Here is a 17,804-nt window from a genome sequence, read left to right on the forward strand (position 1 = left end):
TAATAATCCAATGCAGAGGCAAAAATGTAATATAATACATTATATTTATATATGTATATTTATATAGTCTTAAATTACAACCGGCCCTTTGAGTGCAACAATAATGCTGATGAGGCCCGCGGTGAAATTGAGTTTGACCCCCCTGCCCTAAACAGACAGATCTAACGCGTTCTCTTTTGTTTATTTGTTTTTAAGTTGTGATTGCTTTTTTGCCTACCGTTGATGTGTTGATGTTGTAAGACTCGCGTTTAATCAAAATAACATTTTGAACAAAGAAAATAGACAAATCAAAACAGAAAAGGCAAAACTCAAATAAAGTAATAAACAATCTAGATCGTCTTTCTATCTTTGTGTTTCAACGGCGTCTTTTGCACAGGATGTGGAAATGTAGTCTTTTATAGTCTTGACTACAGAGGTCTCGATTAGGTGACAATATTTGGCCTCTTTTACAATACCAGTAGACTGTCTCTATGTAATCCATAATTGTTTTACATATGCAATTGCATATAGAGAGATCTAACATATTTGAATTAATCTCAAAGGACTACAAAAGACCTGACTTTATTCTGTATTTATTAATATTGGCGATTTCAGTTCCTCTTTCACATCATCAGAATATATAGGTGTGTTTCCTCTTGCAGGTTCCCCCTTGGTGGTCTCCCTGATCGGGGCTCTTCTCAAAGAGAAACCCAACCGCTGGCATTACTACCTCCGCCAGTTGCAGCAGAAGCAGTTCAAGCGCATCAGGAAGTCCTCGTCTTACGACTACGACGCCCTCGACCAAGCCATGTCTGCCAGCATCGAGGTCCTGCCTGACGAGCACCGGGAGTTCTACAAGGACCTCACGGTGCTGGAGAACGACATCAAGGTCCCTGCAAAGGTTCGGCTGCTGTCACATTACCCTTTTCATTTTGTTCATTTACAAAACAGATTATTTCAAACAACCTTTCTGTTTGCGTCATGGCAAATCTGCCTTACATTATTCGAAGATGTACATGAAACATTGACAGATCCATTACTTAAGTAAAAGTACAAATACTATGGTCTTAAAAAAAAAGTAAATGTCCGGATTTCAAAATGTTACTTAAATAAAAACACAATAAATAATAAGCAATAAAATATACTTAATGTACAAAAGTAAAAGTACTCATTCTGGACAATGACCTGTATCAGAATAATATAAAGTACAGAAGAATGATCAGCTGAATGTACTTCAAGTACTCGTTAAGTAGGATGGATCTTTTCACACTATTATATTATTATGTTTTATTTAAATCCCGTTTTCATACATGTAAGTAGGGCTGCTCGATTATGGCAAAAATCATAATCTCGATTATTTGGGTCAATAATTGTAATTGCGATTATTAAATGCGATTATTCATTGACTTTGAAAACATCCATTTATTGGAGGAGAAAAATGTGAACAGTATGTTTTTAACAGTTGATTACCCTGAACTTTAAGTATAATTCAACTGAAAAACCAATAAAAAAAAAAGTAATAATAATACAAAAATAATCGTTTTATTTCGATTACGTTGTTTTCGTAATCGTTGCAAGCCATAATCGTAATCGCGATTAAAATACGATTAATTGAGCAGCCCTACATGTAAGATCATTTTAGTTTTGTAGTTTGTCAATGTGGACCCAATTTAAATACTTGAAATATTGTGTAGTACTACACTACTGCATTATTCCATATGAGCATAAGTAACTGTGAGTGTTAAAACAAATGTAGTGGAGTTCAAAGTACAATATTGGCCTCTGAAATGTAGCAGAGTAGAAGTATAAAGTAGCATTCAATGGAAATACTCAAGTAAAGGACAAATACGTCAACAAATAACTTGAGTAAATCTACTTAGTTACTTAGTTCTTCCTTCTCCCAGGTGCTGGCTGTTCTGTGGGACCTGGAGCCGGAGGAGGTGGAGGACATCCTGGAGGAGTTTGTCAACAAGTCTCTGCTCTTTGTGGACAATCACAACAAGCCCTACCTGTACTACCTCCATGACCTGCAGCTGGACTTCCTGGTGGAGCAGAACCGCACCCAGCTGGAGGTGAGCTCAGATGCAACCTAACACAAACTGTTGGATTTCAAATCTTTTTAAGTGGGCTGATGTGTATTACTTTGTGTTTTCAGAGCCTCCACAATAAGGTGGTGCATCAGTACCAGCAGCACTACAGAGACGGGCCCCCCACCTCAGGAGATGCGGAGTGTCTGTACTGGATCAGATTCCTCACCCACCACATGGCCAAAGCCAACCTCTCCCAGGTAACACACACACACACACACACACACACACACACACACACACACACACACACACACACACACACACACACACACACACACACACACACACACACACACACACACACACACACACACACACACACACACACACACACACACACACACACACACACAGATGCTTAGGTAGTGACCTTGTGGACTTTAGATAATACATATTTGCTTCTCTAGAACAGGCCATAAATGCAGTATATAATAAAATGTAATAATAATAAATATCAAATAAAGAATAGTTGCCAAAAATGGGATTTATGCTGTCAATTAAAGTTCTTTGTTAGAAAATTGGAAGCGACCCAGTCAGACTTTTTTCGAAAAATGTGACTTTTCCTGCTCACCGTGTCTCTCTCTGTCTCCTCCTGTGTTGCTCGCACTCTCTCCGTGTGTAGGAGCTGTACTCGCTCATGTTTTCTCTGGACTGGGTCAGCATCAAGGCCCGGATTATGGGTCCAGCTCACCTCATCAACGACTATGTGGAGTATGGACCCGTTCTGGACAAAGAGGTTAGCAGAAAATAAAACGTTACAATGTGTGAAAGACAGCAAGTTACATGGTGTGTTAGTTGCTGGTGGTTCACTGTCCCAAGACAAGAAAGGAAGCGAGTATGACATCCTTTTTATTTGGTGAAATATGAACCATGCCAAAATATGAGTTCCTGTTTAGGGAAATTGCGGGTTTAGAAGTCCAGTAGTTTAATCAGGTATAGTATAAATACAATATGTATGAATTCAATTTAGGATTTCTGAAAGCACTGAGTCACACACTTTCAATACCACCAGAAAACGTCACAACTTAGTCTCCTTAGTCATTTGTCTGTGTAGGCTTAACTGTGTTCATATTGTCTGTCCCTCCAGAACAGTGACGTGCGCAGTCACTTCCAGGAGTTCCTCTCTCTGAACGGCCACCACCTGGAGCAGCGTCCGTTCCCTGACGTGGTGCAGCTGGCTCTGTCGCAGCCCCACAGCTCCGAGGTGTACCGCCAGGCTCTGCTGCAGGCGCAGGGGGGGGCCCGCACAGGGAGGCTCTACTTTGACTGGCTGTACGCAAGCTCACATATTACTGTCCTGATGTGTGCGTTGTAATAATAAAGTTAAAGGGCTGCATTGACCTTCATATGCAACACCGATCAGATATATTTAAAATGCAGCAAACTGTTATACATAATATGTGCAGCTAAAGTGAGATAAAAACTAGTTAAATGCAGCTTTTTTACATTTTCACTCACTTGTTTTTTGTCATGATTTATAGCAAATATTTCATTGCTAACTGTAAGGAAAATTGGCTTTGAAACCTGCACAGTTACTTTGTGAAATATTCATGATAACTCAAAATAGTGTTATATTCAGCTACATTATACATGTAATATTGTAAACATAGATAACAACAATTCTAAAAATGAATTTACCAACACTAGTTTTGAAAGTAAAACATGATTTAGTCAAAAATCACTCCTTTTCTGCACAAAATGAACCCTATTGTACAAAAATGGTGATGAAATGCTGTTTTCCAAGGTTGAACTAATATTTGTGTTGTTTTTTTTGCACAGGAATAAGAGCAGTGTGGAGAATCTGTCCCGGCTGGTGCTCCACCCCCAGCAGGGCTCCATCTACTCCACCTGCTTCTCCCACGATGGAACCAGGATCGCCTCCTGTGGAGCCAGCAAGACACTGAAGGTATCACAGCACACTGTTTGTTTCTTTTGAGTGTGTCTGTGTACGGAGCAAACCGTTTCCATGGAGACATAATACTGGAAAATATGAAGGACAATCCACTTTTATTGCTAGATGATGTTATAAAATAAATAATAAAATGCATCCACTTGAAATACACAATGTCTAAGTGTATCTTGTGTAAGCATATGTAAACGTGCAGTGTGGTAAATACACTGTATCATATGTTATCTCTAGTATTATTTATAAATTATTCTCAATTACAGGTGAATGTTGGTATGTAGTGTCTCTACTGGGACATGTCTCCATGCTTTAATGTTCAAAAAGCTCTTTATTGTTCTCATACTGCCTGTGCTGCAGCACCTCTTTTCACCCTCTGTCTGAAACCAGAGCCCAGTCTGCTCTGATTGGTTAGCTGGCCAGCTCTGTTGAGATTGGTCAACTACTTAGAGGTGTACCACCCCGTATCACGTACAATGTGTTGGAGCGCTAGCCAATAGAAGAGCGAGTGTTGCATAGTGATGTCAATATGTTACTGAAGTAAACAAATAACTACTTTGAGGCAATAGGTTTATTCCCTCTAAAATCATGAGGTTTATAATTCCACTTACGAAGAAGACCTCTTGATCTTTTGTTGTAAAAGGAAAACCGTGCGTGTTCCTGATGTGTGATACGATATTTCTCTCTAAATACACTCCACATATTGCTGTGTAACTGCTGTCATCCTACCTTTCTGTATGCTCAGGTGTTTAGGAGCACTTCAGGTGAGAAGCTCACAGAGATCCAGGCCCATGACGACGAGGTGCTCTGCTGTGCCTTCTCCCCTGACGACCGTCTCCTAGCAACCTGCTCCAGCGACAGGAAAGTCAAGGTTAGCAGAAACCTGATTACAGCCACAGACAGCAAACACACAACATCTAGGATTAGTAGATGTTACCATGTGGTTTTTGAAACTGTGTGTCTCTGTGTAGGTGTGGAACGTGGAGCGAGCCATGCTGCTGAGGGACTTTGAGGAGGAGCATTCAGAGCAGGTCAACCACTGTCAGTTCACCAACACCACAAAGCGCCTCCTGCTGGCCACCTGCTCCAACGACAAGTTCCTGAACGTCAAGGTGTGCAAGTTTACTTAAACAAGTCAAATATACAGTAACCCTGAGAGGAGAGAGAGAAAAAAAAGACTTCTTGTTATCCTTTTTCCAAGTGGGAGACAATTTGGATCAGACTTAGAAAATGTATTTTCCTCCCTCTTCTGCATAGTTTGCAAAACACAAGCAACCTTTATCGTCAATTTATCAACATGTCAAAACAAAATGACATTTATGACAAAATAAATGTTACAGAAATACATTTTGTAAATTAGGAAATCACAACAAAACGTGTTTATGCCACTTGCATTGTGTCTGTCCTTGGTTTCACTCTTTTTGCCGTCGTAAAAATCACGACTTTAGGGAAGTTACTTTACTCATTTTATTACAACCAGCAACTCTTTTTTGTTTCTCTCTTCCTGTATCTCTTGTACTTCTTTATCTACTTCTTACTGTATTTCTCTCTGCTCGCAGCTGTGGAACCTCAACAAGCCCTCCTCCCAGAACACCATGTTTGGTCACTTTGAGCCGGTCAACCACTGCTGTTTCTCCCCCGATGACGCCTACGTGTCCACTTCCTCCAACGACGGTACCGTTAAGGTGACTGCCACAAAGCCTCACACTGTCGCTGTCTTTTCTTTTCTTTTCGACTTTTTATTTACCGGCTTATTTTATTAAACCGATGCCTTTTGTTCAGAAAATAAACTCATATATTTACATACATTATAGGCAAATCACAACAGAAAAACTAGAAATAATACACAATTTCAACTGAAATACAAAAAGATTAATAAATAAACAAAAGAAAAGAAAAAATGCAATCTAAGCAGTAATATATTTAAAGTTAGATTAAAGCTGATAACAAAGCAATGGCTTATACAGTTAATTTTTCATATTAGGTCGAACACAATAGAGCAGGGGTGTCAAACTCAAGGCCCGGGGGCCAAATCCGGCCCGCAACTTCATTTTATGTGGCCCCTCAAGAGCTTGCAAAGAATACAATAAGTTTATTATACGGTTAGATGCTACTTTACAGAAGCACGTTGCCCAAAAACTACATGTCCCACAATGCATCTCAAATTTGACTTTTCTCAGAATTTGCCTTTTCTTTTAAATATGCATTTTTTTCTTAGAATTTGCCTTTTTCTCCGAATTAGATTTTTTTTTTCAAAATTGTACTTTCTTTTCAAAATGTCACTTTCTTTTCAAATGTCACTTTCTTTTCAAAATGTCACTTTCTTTTCAAATGTCACTTTCTTTTCAAAATGTCACTTCTTCTTTTTTTTTTTTTTTTTCCAGAATTTGGCTTTTCTTTTTAAATCATGTTGTAACATTCTCACTGAAGAGACTTGCAATTATTTGCCCTAGACTTCTGCTTTCAGACATAGTTAATTATGAAGTTATTACCCGATCCCATAACAATCCAATGCAGAGGCAATAATGTAATATAATGCATTATTTTATATATATTAAATATTTATATATGTATTTTTATATAGTCTTAAAGTTACAACCGGCCCTTTGAGTGCAACCTTCATGCTGATGTGGCCCGTGATGAAATTGAGTTTGACACCCCTGCAATAGAGGGATGATTTCACATATTTACATTCTTACTCGCTTACATGCACCTGTTCATATACTTTCTTGTAGAGAATAAGGCAACATACTTAGTACACTCCCAATACTCATCAAAATAATAATAAAAATGCACATCAAACTGTATTTGATCCATGCGTGTTCAATGCACGCTAAAATATTGGTTATTTGCGACGTAACTAAATGTGTGTGTGTTCCTGCGTGCATGCAGCTGTTTAAGGTCTCTTCTGCCAACGAGTGGAAGACGATCAAAGTGAGCGACATGTTTGAAGAGAGCGATGAAGAGGTGTTCGTCAAGTGCAGCACCTGGACGGCTGACGGCAAACGCATCATATGTGCAGCTAGGAACGCTGCTCTGGTGAGCTATTGTGAACATTTGCATTTATCTCTTTATATTGTAATGAGTGGACTAGATGCTGCTGTTTGATGTGTATGGGGTATTTGAAAGATAAGATAAGTACATATTAAATACATTATTAAAAATTAAATATATACAATATATTGACCGTGTAAGATATAAATCTGTAGACTATCTGTCAAATAAACACTATAATAGGCCAAATTATGGCTAACAAGTCAACATTTTAAATTAGCATATGAATTACATTAAGTCTGCAAAGAATAGCATCTTAAATTAAATATGAATGTCAAAGTGTGACGACACTTTATGCAGATGGATGAAGAAGGGTTTTGAAAGTAAAAAATGTCTGAGTTGTAATAGTGATGCTGTAAATTATTTGGACGATGATCCATCTTGTCGTACATTCAAGATTCAAAAACTTTATTGCCACATGCACAACAGCTACAGCGTAGTTTTTGCAATGGAAATCTTAAGGCTCCTCCAACAATGCAACAATAATATACCTCAGACATAATACAATAAAAAATAAATCAAGAAGAAACAGGAATAGAATTAAAATAGTGCAGGAAATGGTGAAAGTGACACAGTGCAATTCAAATGTGAAGATGAATTATATCCAGTGTAATGATATATAAATGTGTGAGCTTTAAACAGATTTATAAACATCCACTATCCTCTCTAACAAATGTAGACGTAGAGGACAGCCTCATCAGCTTGGTCTCAGCTTTAAAGATGAAAATGCAACATGGAAGGTGTTCTCTTTGTGCCCTTTATCTCGGTGTGTCTTTTTATTGAGGGAGACAGGGAAGAGAGGCTGTTTGTCACTTTGTCTTCCAGAGAGTCTAAGGTGTGTGTGTCCTGGTTTTAAATGCGAGCAGCCCCTCCCCTGCAGCCCCCCTGCCGAGCTTTCTAAAATCAGTCAGTCTTGTCCTGCAATCAGACTGTCTGTGTCCTCTACATGTGTTAGTATTCTGGGACACATCCCAGCAGAGACGTCTGACTTTGTTCCTCTGACTTTCAGGAGAGGAACACAAGACTTTATGGAAGATCACTGCAAAATCTAAAATACACATTTGACCTCTTATCTGTAGTGTTATTTATCAATACAGATTAAGGTTAGAGTTTATGTGAGTGTTGGAATTTAGATTTCTGATTCCTTTCGATTATACTGCAATTATATTGGTACTCGAGTTGTGGTACTCAAAGCGACAGAAAATCCAACATAATATCACATACATAGATGGATGAATTGTCAACAAAACAAAATGCAAACATGTTTGAGGTTATTAAGAAACATGATTCCAACAATGGCCGATATGTATGGAAATGTATTATCCAAAGGAATACAATTGTTGCTTTTTAAATACGCCTTAAGTTGTGACGGTAGCCGCTGCCAAGTAGAGTCTGATGTGTTTTTGTGGCTGAGTTTCAGGTGTTTGACGTGGAGACATCAGACATGTTGTTGGAGATCAAAACCAATCGTCTGAGCACGGTGCAGTTCTGTCACGCCTGTCCTACCAGCAACCTGCTGGCTATCGCCTTCTCCAACTACGCTGTGGAGGTATAACACACACACACACACTGTAGATTACACACAAACAAACAAACAAACTGTATATTATAGTCTTATTTAGGATCAAATATGTCAGAAACATGAATAGATCCTGTTTTAGAGCAGTGTTTTTCAACCTTTTTTAAGCCACGGTACATTTTATACATAAAAAAAAATCCCGCGGCAAAACAACAACCAAAACAGTTACTAAAAATGACACATTTGAGCCTAACACAGCATATATATAAAATGGTGATTAAATGACAAGTCTCTCAATCTGGCTACGAGTTCAGCTCTCTTTGTGGTTTTTCTCATAGTTAACCATTTCTCAGTTTGTTAACGCAGGCGAACCAAATAGTCTCTGTTCTTGTTTTGAAGTGACAGGTGTTTCATTTGGAGATGAAGTGTACCCTTGCTTGGGACCATGGCACTGTTGGATTGTATGTGCAGCAACTAAATCATATTTTTTTGGACCGACTGAGTGAAATTGGACAATTCTCACGGCACACCCGGCGATCTTTTACAGCACCATGGTGTGCCACGGCAGATTTGTACTTTTATTATGTTGAAAAATACATATATCAATTGTCTTTAAAGCATTCTTTCCTCTGTCAAATGTGTCTGCATTGTTACTGCACTGATGCGTCTAAAGCTAATATTTTACCAGTGAATAGCTGTACATTATTTCCTACGTGTGTCTTCCAGCTGTGGGACCTGGAGAGCAATAATAAGGTGGCAGACTGCAGCGGTCACCTGAGCTGGGTGCAGCGCGTGGAGTTTTCTCCTGACGGCTCCCAGCTGCTCTCCTGCTCCGACGACCAGACTGTCAGGGTGAGGCTGACTCAGCGTGTGTGTTGCTTTGTGTGTGTCTGCATCAGTGTGTGTGTCTGCATCAGAGTGTGTGTCTGCATCAGTGGCTTGCTCTGATACTGTCAGTGTTCTTCTAATTACTGCTTGTGAAATTAAAACAATGCCAACACAGAACATGACAAGTTCAGTAATCCCCTCCGCCTGCTGTTAGGTTTCAGCTCAGGAGTTATGTGTTCAAACATCTAACTTTATTTTCTACGAACGAAAGCATTGTATTAGGAACTGTTTTAGGTCAGAATATAAATAAAGAATATAAAAGGATGTGTTATAAAAGAAACTGGAGTTCTGTGCAGGCTTTTGTCTCTGTTGTTGACGTTATGTAAACTGTTAGCTGACTCATTGCTCCCTTGAACTTGCAGTATTGGCCATAAACAAGCTGTACAGTTAAGTCTTATATTACATCTTTGCAGATTAACCGTTATGCATGGCTGTAACACATATTGTTGTTTGAAGGCGGTTGAAAAAAAACGAGATAAAAAGTATTTTTTTATGCAAATGAAAGCTGTCAATACACGCTTTATCGATTTAAATGATGTCAGAATATACAACTTAAGACTCTCTATTTTACCCAAATGTTAAGATTTTATTTTGGTGAAAGTATTCTACAGTAAGCTGTATGTTCCGAATCAGTGTTATAAATGAGTCTTCTAAAAAAACATATAAATAATTGATTAAAAGACAATAATTGTTAAAAAAGTAAGAATAAATCAAGACCAGGAAGTATCAGTAACTGCAAAGCAACTTTAGACTGGATTGCAGAACTAAAGTTCTTCTAAGGGTCAGTTTTTAAAAGTTGTTCCAAATAGCTACACTAAGAGGTGAAAAGCCAGCAATCATAGACAGGTGAGGAGAAACAATGTAATAAAAACATTGGGATAATAGCCCCCATCTAATGCTGTCAAACCCAATCAGGAAATTCAGTTTTACGGGCCATATACTGATGATTTATGTATTGCCACAGACAGGTTATTCCCAGTTTGTCTCCACAGAAAAAGACCAAATATCAATAGGCAACGTCCCTGTCTATGAAAACACATTTTGGTGCCAAGATTTTCTCACCCAAGATGTTTTCCTCTGCATGAAAACAGCTTCCAAAGTAGTGATTCAGGAAAACAACCACACCAACAGTGAATGCTGGCTTTATCTCTTCCAGTGTAAGTTAATATTAAGCCCGTTTCCTGTGTTTATTGTAGTTATGGGAGACGAAGAAGGTGCACACCTCTTCAGCTGTCTGCCTGAAAAGAAACTCTGACGTTCTCTTCAACGATGAAGAAATCATCGTGTCAGCTGCAGACAACTGCAACAGACTGCAGGTGAGCCGGAGGGAAAATACAAGGAGACACTGAAGCAATGAACAATGGTTGGAGCCGCCATTTTGTTTTCTTTGGTTTTAAGTGAAGACAAGATTTACGGTACTACGATGTGCTTTCATCAGGTTTAGGTTAGGTTAGCTTATTTATATAGCACACTTCAGACACAAAGGCAAATCAAAGTGCTTTACATTGGCACTAACACATCGTAATTAAAAACTAAATGTTTTTTCATAAAATATAAAAGAATAGTTAAAAAAATAGATATGGTAAATACAGCAAAAAGTGCTGAAGTGCGATGATAAAGCATAGTTAGATTATCTCTGTAAAAGCAGCATTAAAGTGGTTTAAATAACCCGGGGTTGGGGCAGACCTCAGGTGTGGAAGAATTTGGTTCTGACCCTGGGGCCAATGTGTGCTCCTGTTGTCATGAATGTGTGTGTTTCCCTGTGTGTGTGTCAGGTGCGTGATGGCCGCACAGGGTCGGTTCTGTTCCAGTCGGAGGAGATGTCGTCGAGGATCAGCTGCACCTGCATGTGCAGACAGCCCTCTACTGTGGCTCTGGGTCAGCAGGATGGCACTGTACAGGTAGAACACACGTACACCTACAGTACATCCTGAATGAGTGGTAAAAAGTGACTTTCATTATAGACACTTCCTTTCATTTCTGATGCTGAAATGACAAGTCGACTCACCCACAGTCAAATTAACAACAACAATCTTTATCAAGCAAAAATGAACCACAATCAACAAGTGGTTTTAATTATACATGATAAATGATATGGATGTTGTGTTCTTCTTTGATCCGAATCAGAAATGGTTTGCCCATATAAGGAATTTGTCTTGGTGATAAGGTGCATAACAAAAAAACTGTGCAAAAGTCAAGAGACATGATTATAAAATAGCACCATTTGCAGTAGAAAAGATAAAGAAATACATCAAAATATGTAGGGGGTGTGAAAAATGAATGAATTCTTAATCATATATTACATATATTATTATTATGTTTGGGTTATAGAGTGTTGATCAGGAAAAAAAAAAAATGTAAAACTTAACCTTGAACTGGAAAAATTACATTTTCACCATTGTGTGTAGGGCTATGATTAATCTGCGTTATTTTCATGAATCATTTTGCATACTGTTAGTTCAAATGAAATGTATGTTAGTGTGTGCAAGAGTCCTCGTGTCCTCGTGTCTCCATTCCTTGTGGCTGCAGGAGGTGTTGTTCAGACCATGTTGAGTCATGAGATCTGACATTAGCACTGTCACCCTTCTTATCCGTCCTGTCAGCTGTGCGTCAGGTCAGCTCACCCCCCCCTCTTTCATCTCCTCACCCCCCCCCTTTCATCTCCCTCTCCCTCCTCCTCTCTCTTCTCTGCCTTTCCTTTTACCTGCGATTTGTATTCTCTCCACTCCTGCTCTCACACACTTTACCATCTCTGTCACATCACTTTTTTGATTCCCTCTTTTGTTTTGTTCATGTCTCCTCCTCCTTTTGTTCCGCCTGTCCCTCGGCTCCCCTCCTTTTGGTGATAAATGGTTGTGTTTGCAGGCTGAGAATGAGTTCATAGTCTGCGGCAGGTGTGAGTTCTTTCGTGTGGTGCTTTTTATGGACATATTGCACCAGTGAATGTCATCAGTGAAAGTTCCTGTCCTATATTAATAATACACACGGTCCCCTGAGATATGCCCAGGCCAGTGTCCTACTACAGAGCAACACTAATGGATTAAAAGGTTTTGCAGGCTTATTGAACATAGGTGTTAATGATTTGTAATTACTCCTGACCCTAGAGATATAAGAGGAAAGGATTAGTGGAGATAAGGACTTAAAGAAGAACAGATGATTACTAATCTGAGGTCTTTAAAGTAGGAGAGGCTGGACAAGAGCACTAAAGGAGAATGACATGCTTTCAGTTGATGCACAACATGTATTTCAAGATCCTATCAGTTCTTTCTGTGATAAGCATTTCATTTTAACATAAATTGAAGCTGTTCATCCTATGATTTAAATCTACTACTTAGATGCAATTTTGAAACATGTAGTGTTGTTAAGAAAGTCAAAACAAATCACCAAAATGTGTACAGGTTACCAAATACTGAAAGCGGGTCTTGTATTTCTTGTCAGATTTGATCTGACAGTTCATGATATTAGTCAAAACTTTGCCAGTTTTAATTTTTTAATTTTTAACAAGTCCTTTTACAGTTGCTGACAATATTTGAATTTGAGAGGCTCCTTTTTTTACGTGAGGAATATAAAATACTAGCAACTTCATTAATTGTAGGGAAAGCATCAAAAGAACAAACATTATTTGTTTCCATTGTTATGGATTAAGTCCTTTAAATACTTCCAAATGATTTTTCTTTCTGGTTTGCACATTCAATTTAAGCCCATTGAACATTATAGTTTGTGTTTCATACTTTTACCTTTAACAGATGTATATACATTAAAGTGTTATTAATCTCCATGGAGTCCACACTGTTGTAGTCCTGTAAACAGCCACCAGAGGGAGCCTGGTGTCAGCTGGAGGCTCTCTGCTGCCTGTGCCACTGCAGGAGAAGGCAATCATCCCCTTTCCCCTTATCGGGAGTTATTTACTACCAGTTTACTGGAGGAGAAATAATGTATCCTCTTCAGTGTCAGTGTGACCTACCATCTTTGCTCTGCTGATGGGAAGAATCTCTGACTTCGAAGATGTGCAGGCAAGGACAGAAAGTTACAGGACAGTGAGTTTCTTTGCCATGGAAAAGGTGCAACTGTGAGTGTGTGTGTGTGTGTGCGCCTGTGTGTGTCTGTGTGTGTTCTGTGCCAGGGAGCTAGACTGACAGCTAGTGAGGTACTGAAGACAGTTTGCTGCAGGATCCTCCGACTTCTGACCTCCTTCAGAGGAGTGATGCTTGCTGTAGGGCTGAGCTCAGGCAGCGTGCAGGTATGGTAGGGAAAGAGTCATGTCTGTATGTGTAAAATAACAAACATGTATAGTGTGTATTCATTTTCAAAATGTTCCTAATAACTGATATTGTCCAATCCTACAGATCAAGCCTCAACACTGACCTCTTTTATACATTTTTCACGAGTTCTGCCACTTTTTAGCTACTTTTGAAAGCTCACCTATTATGCAAAATCCACTTTTTCACATCCTGCATACATAAACATGTGTCCCCTTTGTGTAAAGAGATTCTGAAAGTTTCAGGAAAAAAGATTGGCTCTCTTTTTGTCCTGATCCATTTCTATAAAAACCTGTCTGAAAATGAGCTGATCAGATTTTGGCCACTTTATGATGTCATAACGATTTTTTTGCCTTGTGTAACCATTAGCCAATCAGCAACCAAGGTAACAATCTTTATATCTTTACATTATCCTGCACCATCAAAGGACGTCTTGAGCCGTATGTGTGAATCTCTCCGGCTTTGAAACGTCTCTCAATACATGGAGCTTGACAAACATGGCCGCCGTGCCACCAGGTTTGTTCCGCTCAGACATTACATCCCTCTCCTCTGAGATGTTAATATTTTAGTGGCTGGCAAAATCCCAAGCATTACTTCTCTGTTGTACTTTCAAAACTACGGGTGCCGTGATGAACACAATGTTGTGCGTCCTGGTCCTTACATGTTATTTCTGAGCTGTATTTCCTGTCTTTTTTTTTATCAAATGATGGATTTATATTGAGGTTAATTATAAAAATGGAAGTGCTTAAAAATATTTTATAATCTATACCCATGTTTCACCTCATTATACCTTAATTAGCCTTCTTTGTGCTAGTCATTGATAGGTTAATTCCAGTGGTAAATATTGCGATTCAGCTTCTCCAACGGTTATGTGTTGCTGTTGGTGAGTTGGATAGAAAACAAAGATTTTTCTTCTTTTGATCATCAAAGCTGTTTTGTTCTGACTCCCTGAGTAATGTCTGCAGGGCAGTGCCCCCTCCCCCCCTAGACAGGATTTAGGGTCGCGCTGAGAGCTCAAACCTTCCCCTAAACTCTACTTTGTTTTTGATGTGCTTATCGCCATCAGGCCAGCAGCAGCACTTCAACTCTCACTACTGCAAAATGTTTGTGTCAACATTTTTGGTAAAGTTTCAGGATTTCTTTCCTCTCTGAGTCTCTTTTGGCAAACATAAATATTCTAGAGACTGTGTGTGAACTTTGTGTGACTTCTTGGTACAGTAAATAATATCTCAGTGTATGGTATTTACATTTGTTGGGCCAAGAGGTATCTTTACACAAAAGCATATCCATACTATAAAGTGCTATGTAGCCACACCAGGGGTCAACACAACACTACACATATCTATGGAATATATACTATCTAAAGATTTAGTTTGCTATGATATTTTGTATAAATGTTCATGCTCCCAAAAAGATGAAACCCACAGACTTTCTTTATCTCCTTACTTTTATGCCTTCATGAAATTCACATATTTTCTCTTTTGTAAAGTATCCCTAAAAATGAATCAGCTGATGGCAAATAAATTGGATACACAGATCTCACGCAATTATTTGGTCAAAACTTCATTTTAGAATTTCTTTTTTCAGACCAAAATATCTGCCAAACAAATGACTTAGTGATCAACCATAGCTTGTTAATTAGCATATGTTAGCATGTTATCAAGATAAGATATTAATCCCAAAGTTAAATTCAGGTGTTATAGCAGCAACAATATAAGAGGCAAACACAGAGTACACATGAGAATACCACAAAGATAAGAACAATAAGAACAAAATAATACGAAAATAAAATAAGAGAAAAACATGTGGGAACAGTGTGAATATAAAAAACTAAAAGAACACGAGTTAATCTCTGATCAGGGGAATGTACCTGCACCTGTATCTATCACACTGAATTCAGTCGGTGAACATCTCAAACATGATATCAGCATGCCGATGTAAACATTTGAATCAAAGCCTCACAGATGACTGTTAACCTCTTGTTCCTTCCTCCAGGTGTTGGAGGTGCCCTCTGGGAGGCTCCTGGCCACTCTGCTGGGACACACCAAGACGGTGCTGCACTGCCGCTTCAGCCCGGACGGCCAGACCCTCATCACATCCTCCGAGGACACCACCGTCAGGGTGAGCTGGGAAATGTATTTGTCTTATTCCCAAAGTATGTTTTCACAAACAAGTAATTTGCCTTGTGTATATGGGGCATACACACAGTTAAAGAAGATACATTGTAAGAAAAACACCACAAATAAAAAAAGTTATACAAAAATAAGTAAAACTATTATAACATTACAATTATTTACATTTAATATATACAGTACATATACCAAAAAACAACATACAGTATATTATGAGAACATACTCATAATATGTAGTATTGTTATGAAAAGTTGAAAGCAGTGCAGATATTTAGAGAGGTAGCTTGTGTGCAACATATTCAGAGGGTTGTGCAGAACTGGCAATATAAATGAAATAAATAAAAACTGGGATCAATAGAGTATATCTAATCAAATCTAAACTCCTCTCCTCCACCAGTTGCTCCTTCCTCTCGCTTCCTGCTTGGTTTTTTCCATTTCCTCCCATCCATCACCCTCACCCCTCTTTCCCTTCCCTCATTCATTGGCATGTTGCTTCACCTCCTCCCTCGACATGTATCCATTTTTCTTCTCTGCTATCGATTGTTCTCCCTGTCCATCCTCATTCCACTCACCTTGAGTAAAACTGCCTACTCTGCTGAATCACTCCCCTCACTGCCGTTCACTTCCCTCTACCTGTTACAACTGCTCGTCTGCCTCTTCCCTCTCGTTGGATCTCCTCTCCGTCCTTCCTTCCCTTCCTTCCTTCCGTCCTTCCCATCCTTCCTTCCTTCCTTTCCTTCCTTCCTTCCTGCCTTCCTTCCTTCCTCCTCTCTCTCTCTCTCTCAACGGCTTCCTATCAGTGTTTGTGTGTCGAGCATATGTGTGTGTTTCTGGCCGTTATGGTCTGTCACCCCCACTGTTCATCGCTCTGTAGCCCATTTCCCCCTCCTCCTCCTCCTCTTCCCCTCCCTCCTCCTTCTTCTTCATCTTCCTTTTTGTGCTGGACAGACCTGTCCACTGCAGCACTTGTTCCGTATTCATGCGGCCGCTGCCTTTGGCCATCTCTATTCTCGCTCCGTCCACCTCTTATTCAGAAGCTATCCAGATTCATGCTGTTTGACATCAGCTAGGAAACGGGAGTGTGTATTTAGATGTTAATGCAGACGCAGAGTGAATGTAAAGAGATCCAGATGACAGTGATGGATTCTAACCTTTGGGCCGGTGACAGGTTCTATTCAGAAGGAGGAAAGAGGCAGAATTGCACACAAGGGCGTGATTGATAAGATGATGAGGGCGATTCGAAGTGTTCTGCCCCCATCTCTGGGCTCCGTTTTTTTTGCTTATTTACCTGCCTGTCATAAAATCAGAGATGTGAAGATACTACACAGATGCATTAGCACACGGAGCACACCTAAGCAGGGCAGACGGATCATTTCAAACTTGACACCAATTGAAACAGAAACGGCCTTTCATTTGGGTTATTTTCACTACTTTTCTTTGGGAGATTGCTATTGAGAAGACTGGGAGTTCATCTTGGTTCCTAATGAAGATGTCTGCATGTATACTGTACCTGTTATTTAAATGTGTGTTAATGCGTACAATTGGTATTTAAAGGAACATGTATTCTCTAACTGTTTATTCGGACCTCCACGGTACAGTTTTGGGAAATTAAAAAAAGACCAAGGTCAAAATGTGAAACTAGTCCCAATGGACATAATTATGAGACGAGGGTTTGAACAAAATACCAACATTTTCCCTCAGTAAGCTTTTAAATCAATAGTCTTCAGACTTCTCACCTTCGAATGAAATTTTAAAACAACAAGTTTATCTTAAAATAACTATACTTAGATTCTGTAAAAGTTCTATCCAATACAGAGACTTTTAACGTGAATGTTCAAACCTAGCCCTCACAGAGGTGAATGCATGTCATACATCATCAGAGGAAGTGGCCTAGGGAAAAAAATGCAAAGGTAACAACCAATGCTGCGAGGAACTGGACAGCACAGACTTTCTCATCTGGAAACAGTTGGTAGACAGAAC

General features: G+C 39.2%; 1 protein-coding gene across 1 annotated transcript in view; it reads left to right on the forward strand.

Moving 5' to 3' along the window:
- Positions 1-17,804, forward strand: part of apaf1 (apoptotic peptidase activating factor 1) — a 64,482-nt gene that overhangs the window by 5,633 nt on the left and 41,045 nt on the right. Inside the window, exons 8-23 of the mRNA XM_034112533.1 lie at positions 642-880; positions 1,884-2,051; positions 2,135-2,266; positions 2,692-2,805; positions 3,157-3,341; positions 3,849-3,975; positions 4,718-4,843; positions 4,944-5,084; positions 5,532-5,657; positions 6,865-7,011; positions 8,447-8,575; positions 9,272-9,397; positions 10,630-10,749; positions 11,209-11,345; positions 13,565-13,673; positions 15,688-15,813. Coding sequence (XP_033968424.1) covers positions 642-880; positions 1,884-2,051; positions 2,135-2,266; positions 2,692-2,805; positions 3,157-3,341; positions 3,849-3,975; positions 4,718-4,843; positions 4,944-5,084; positions 5,532-5,657; positions 6,865-7,011; positions 8,447-8,575; positions 9,272-9,397; positions 10,630-10,749; positions 11,209-11,345; positions 13,565-13,673; positions 15,688-15,813 — 2,252 coding nt within the window. The remainder of the gene's footprint in view (positions 1-641; positions 881-1,883; positions 2,052-2,134; positions 2,267-2,691; positions 2,806-3,156; positions 3,342-3,848; positions 3,976-4,717; positions 4,844-4,943; positions 5,085-5,531; positions 5,658-6,864; positions 7,012-8,446; positions 8,576-9,271; positions 9,398-10,629; positions 10,750-11,208; positions 11,346-13,564; positions 13,674-15,687; positions 15,814-17,804) is intronic.

Source organism: Pseudochaenichthys georgianus, chromosome 23, assembly GCF_902827115.2.
Source record: "Pseudochaenichthys georgianus chromosome 23, fPseGeo1.2, whole genome shotgun sequence".
NCBI lineage: Eukaryota > Metazoa > Chordata > Actinopteri > Perciformes > Channichthyidae > Pseudochaenichthys > Pseudochaenichthys georgianus.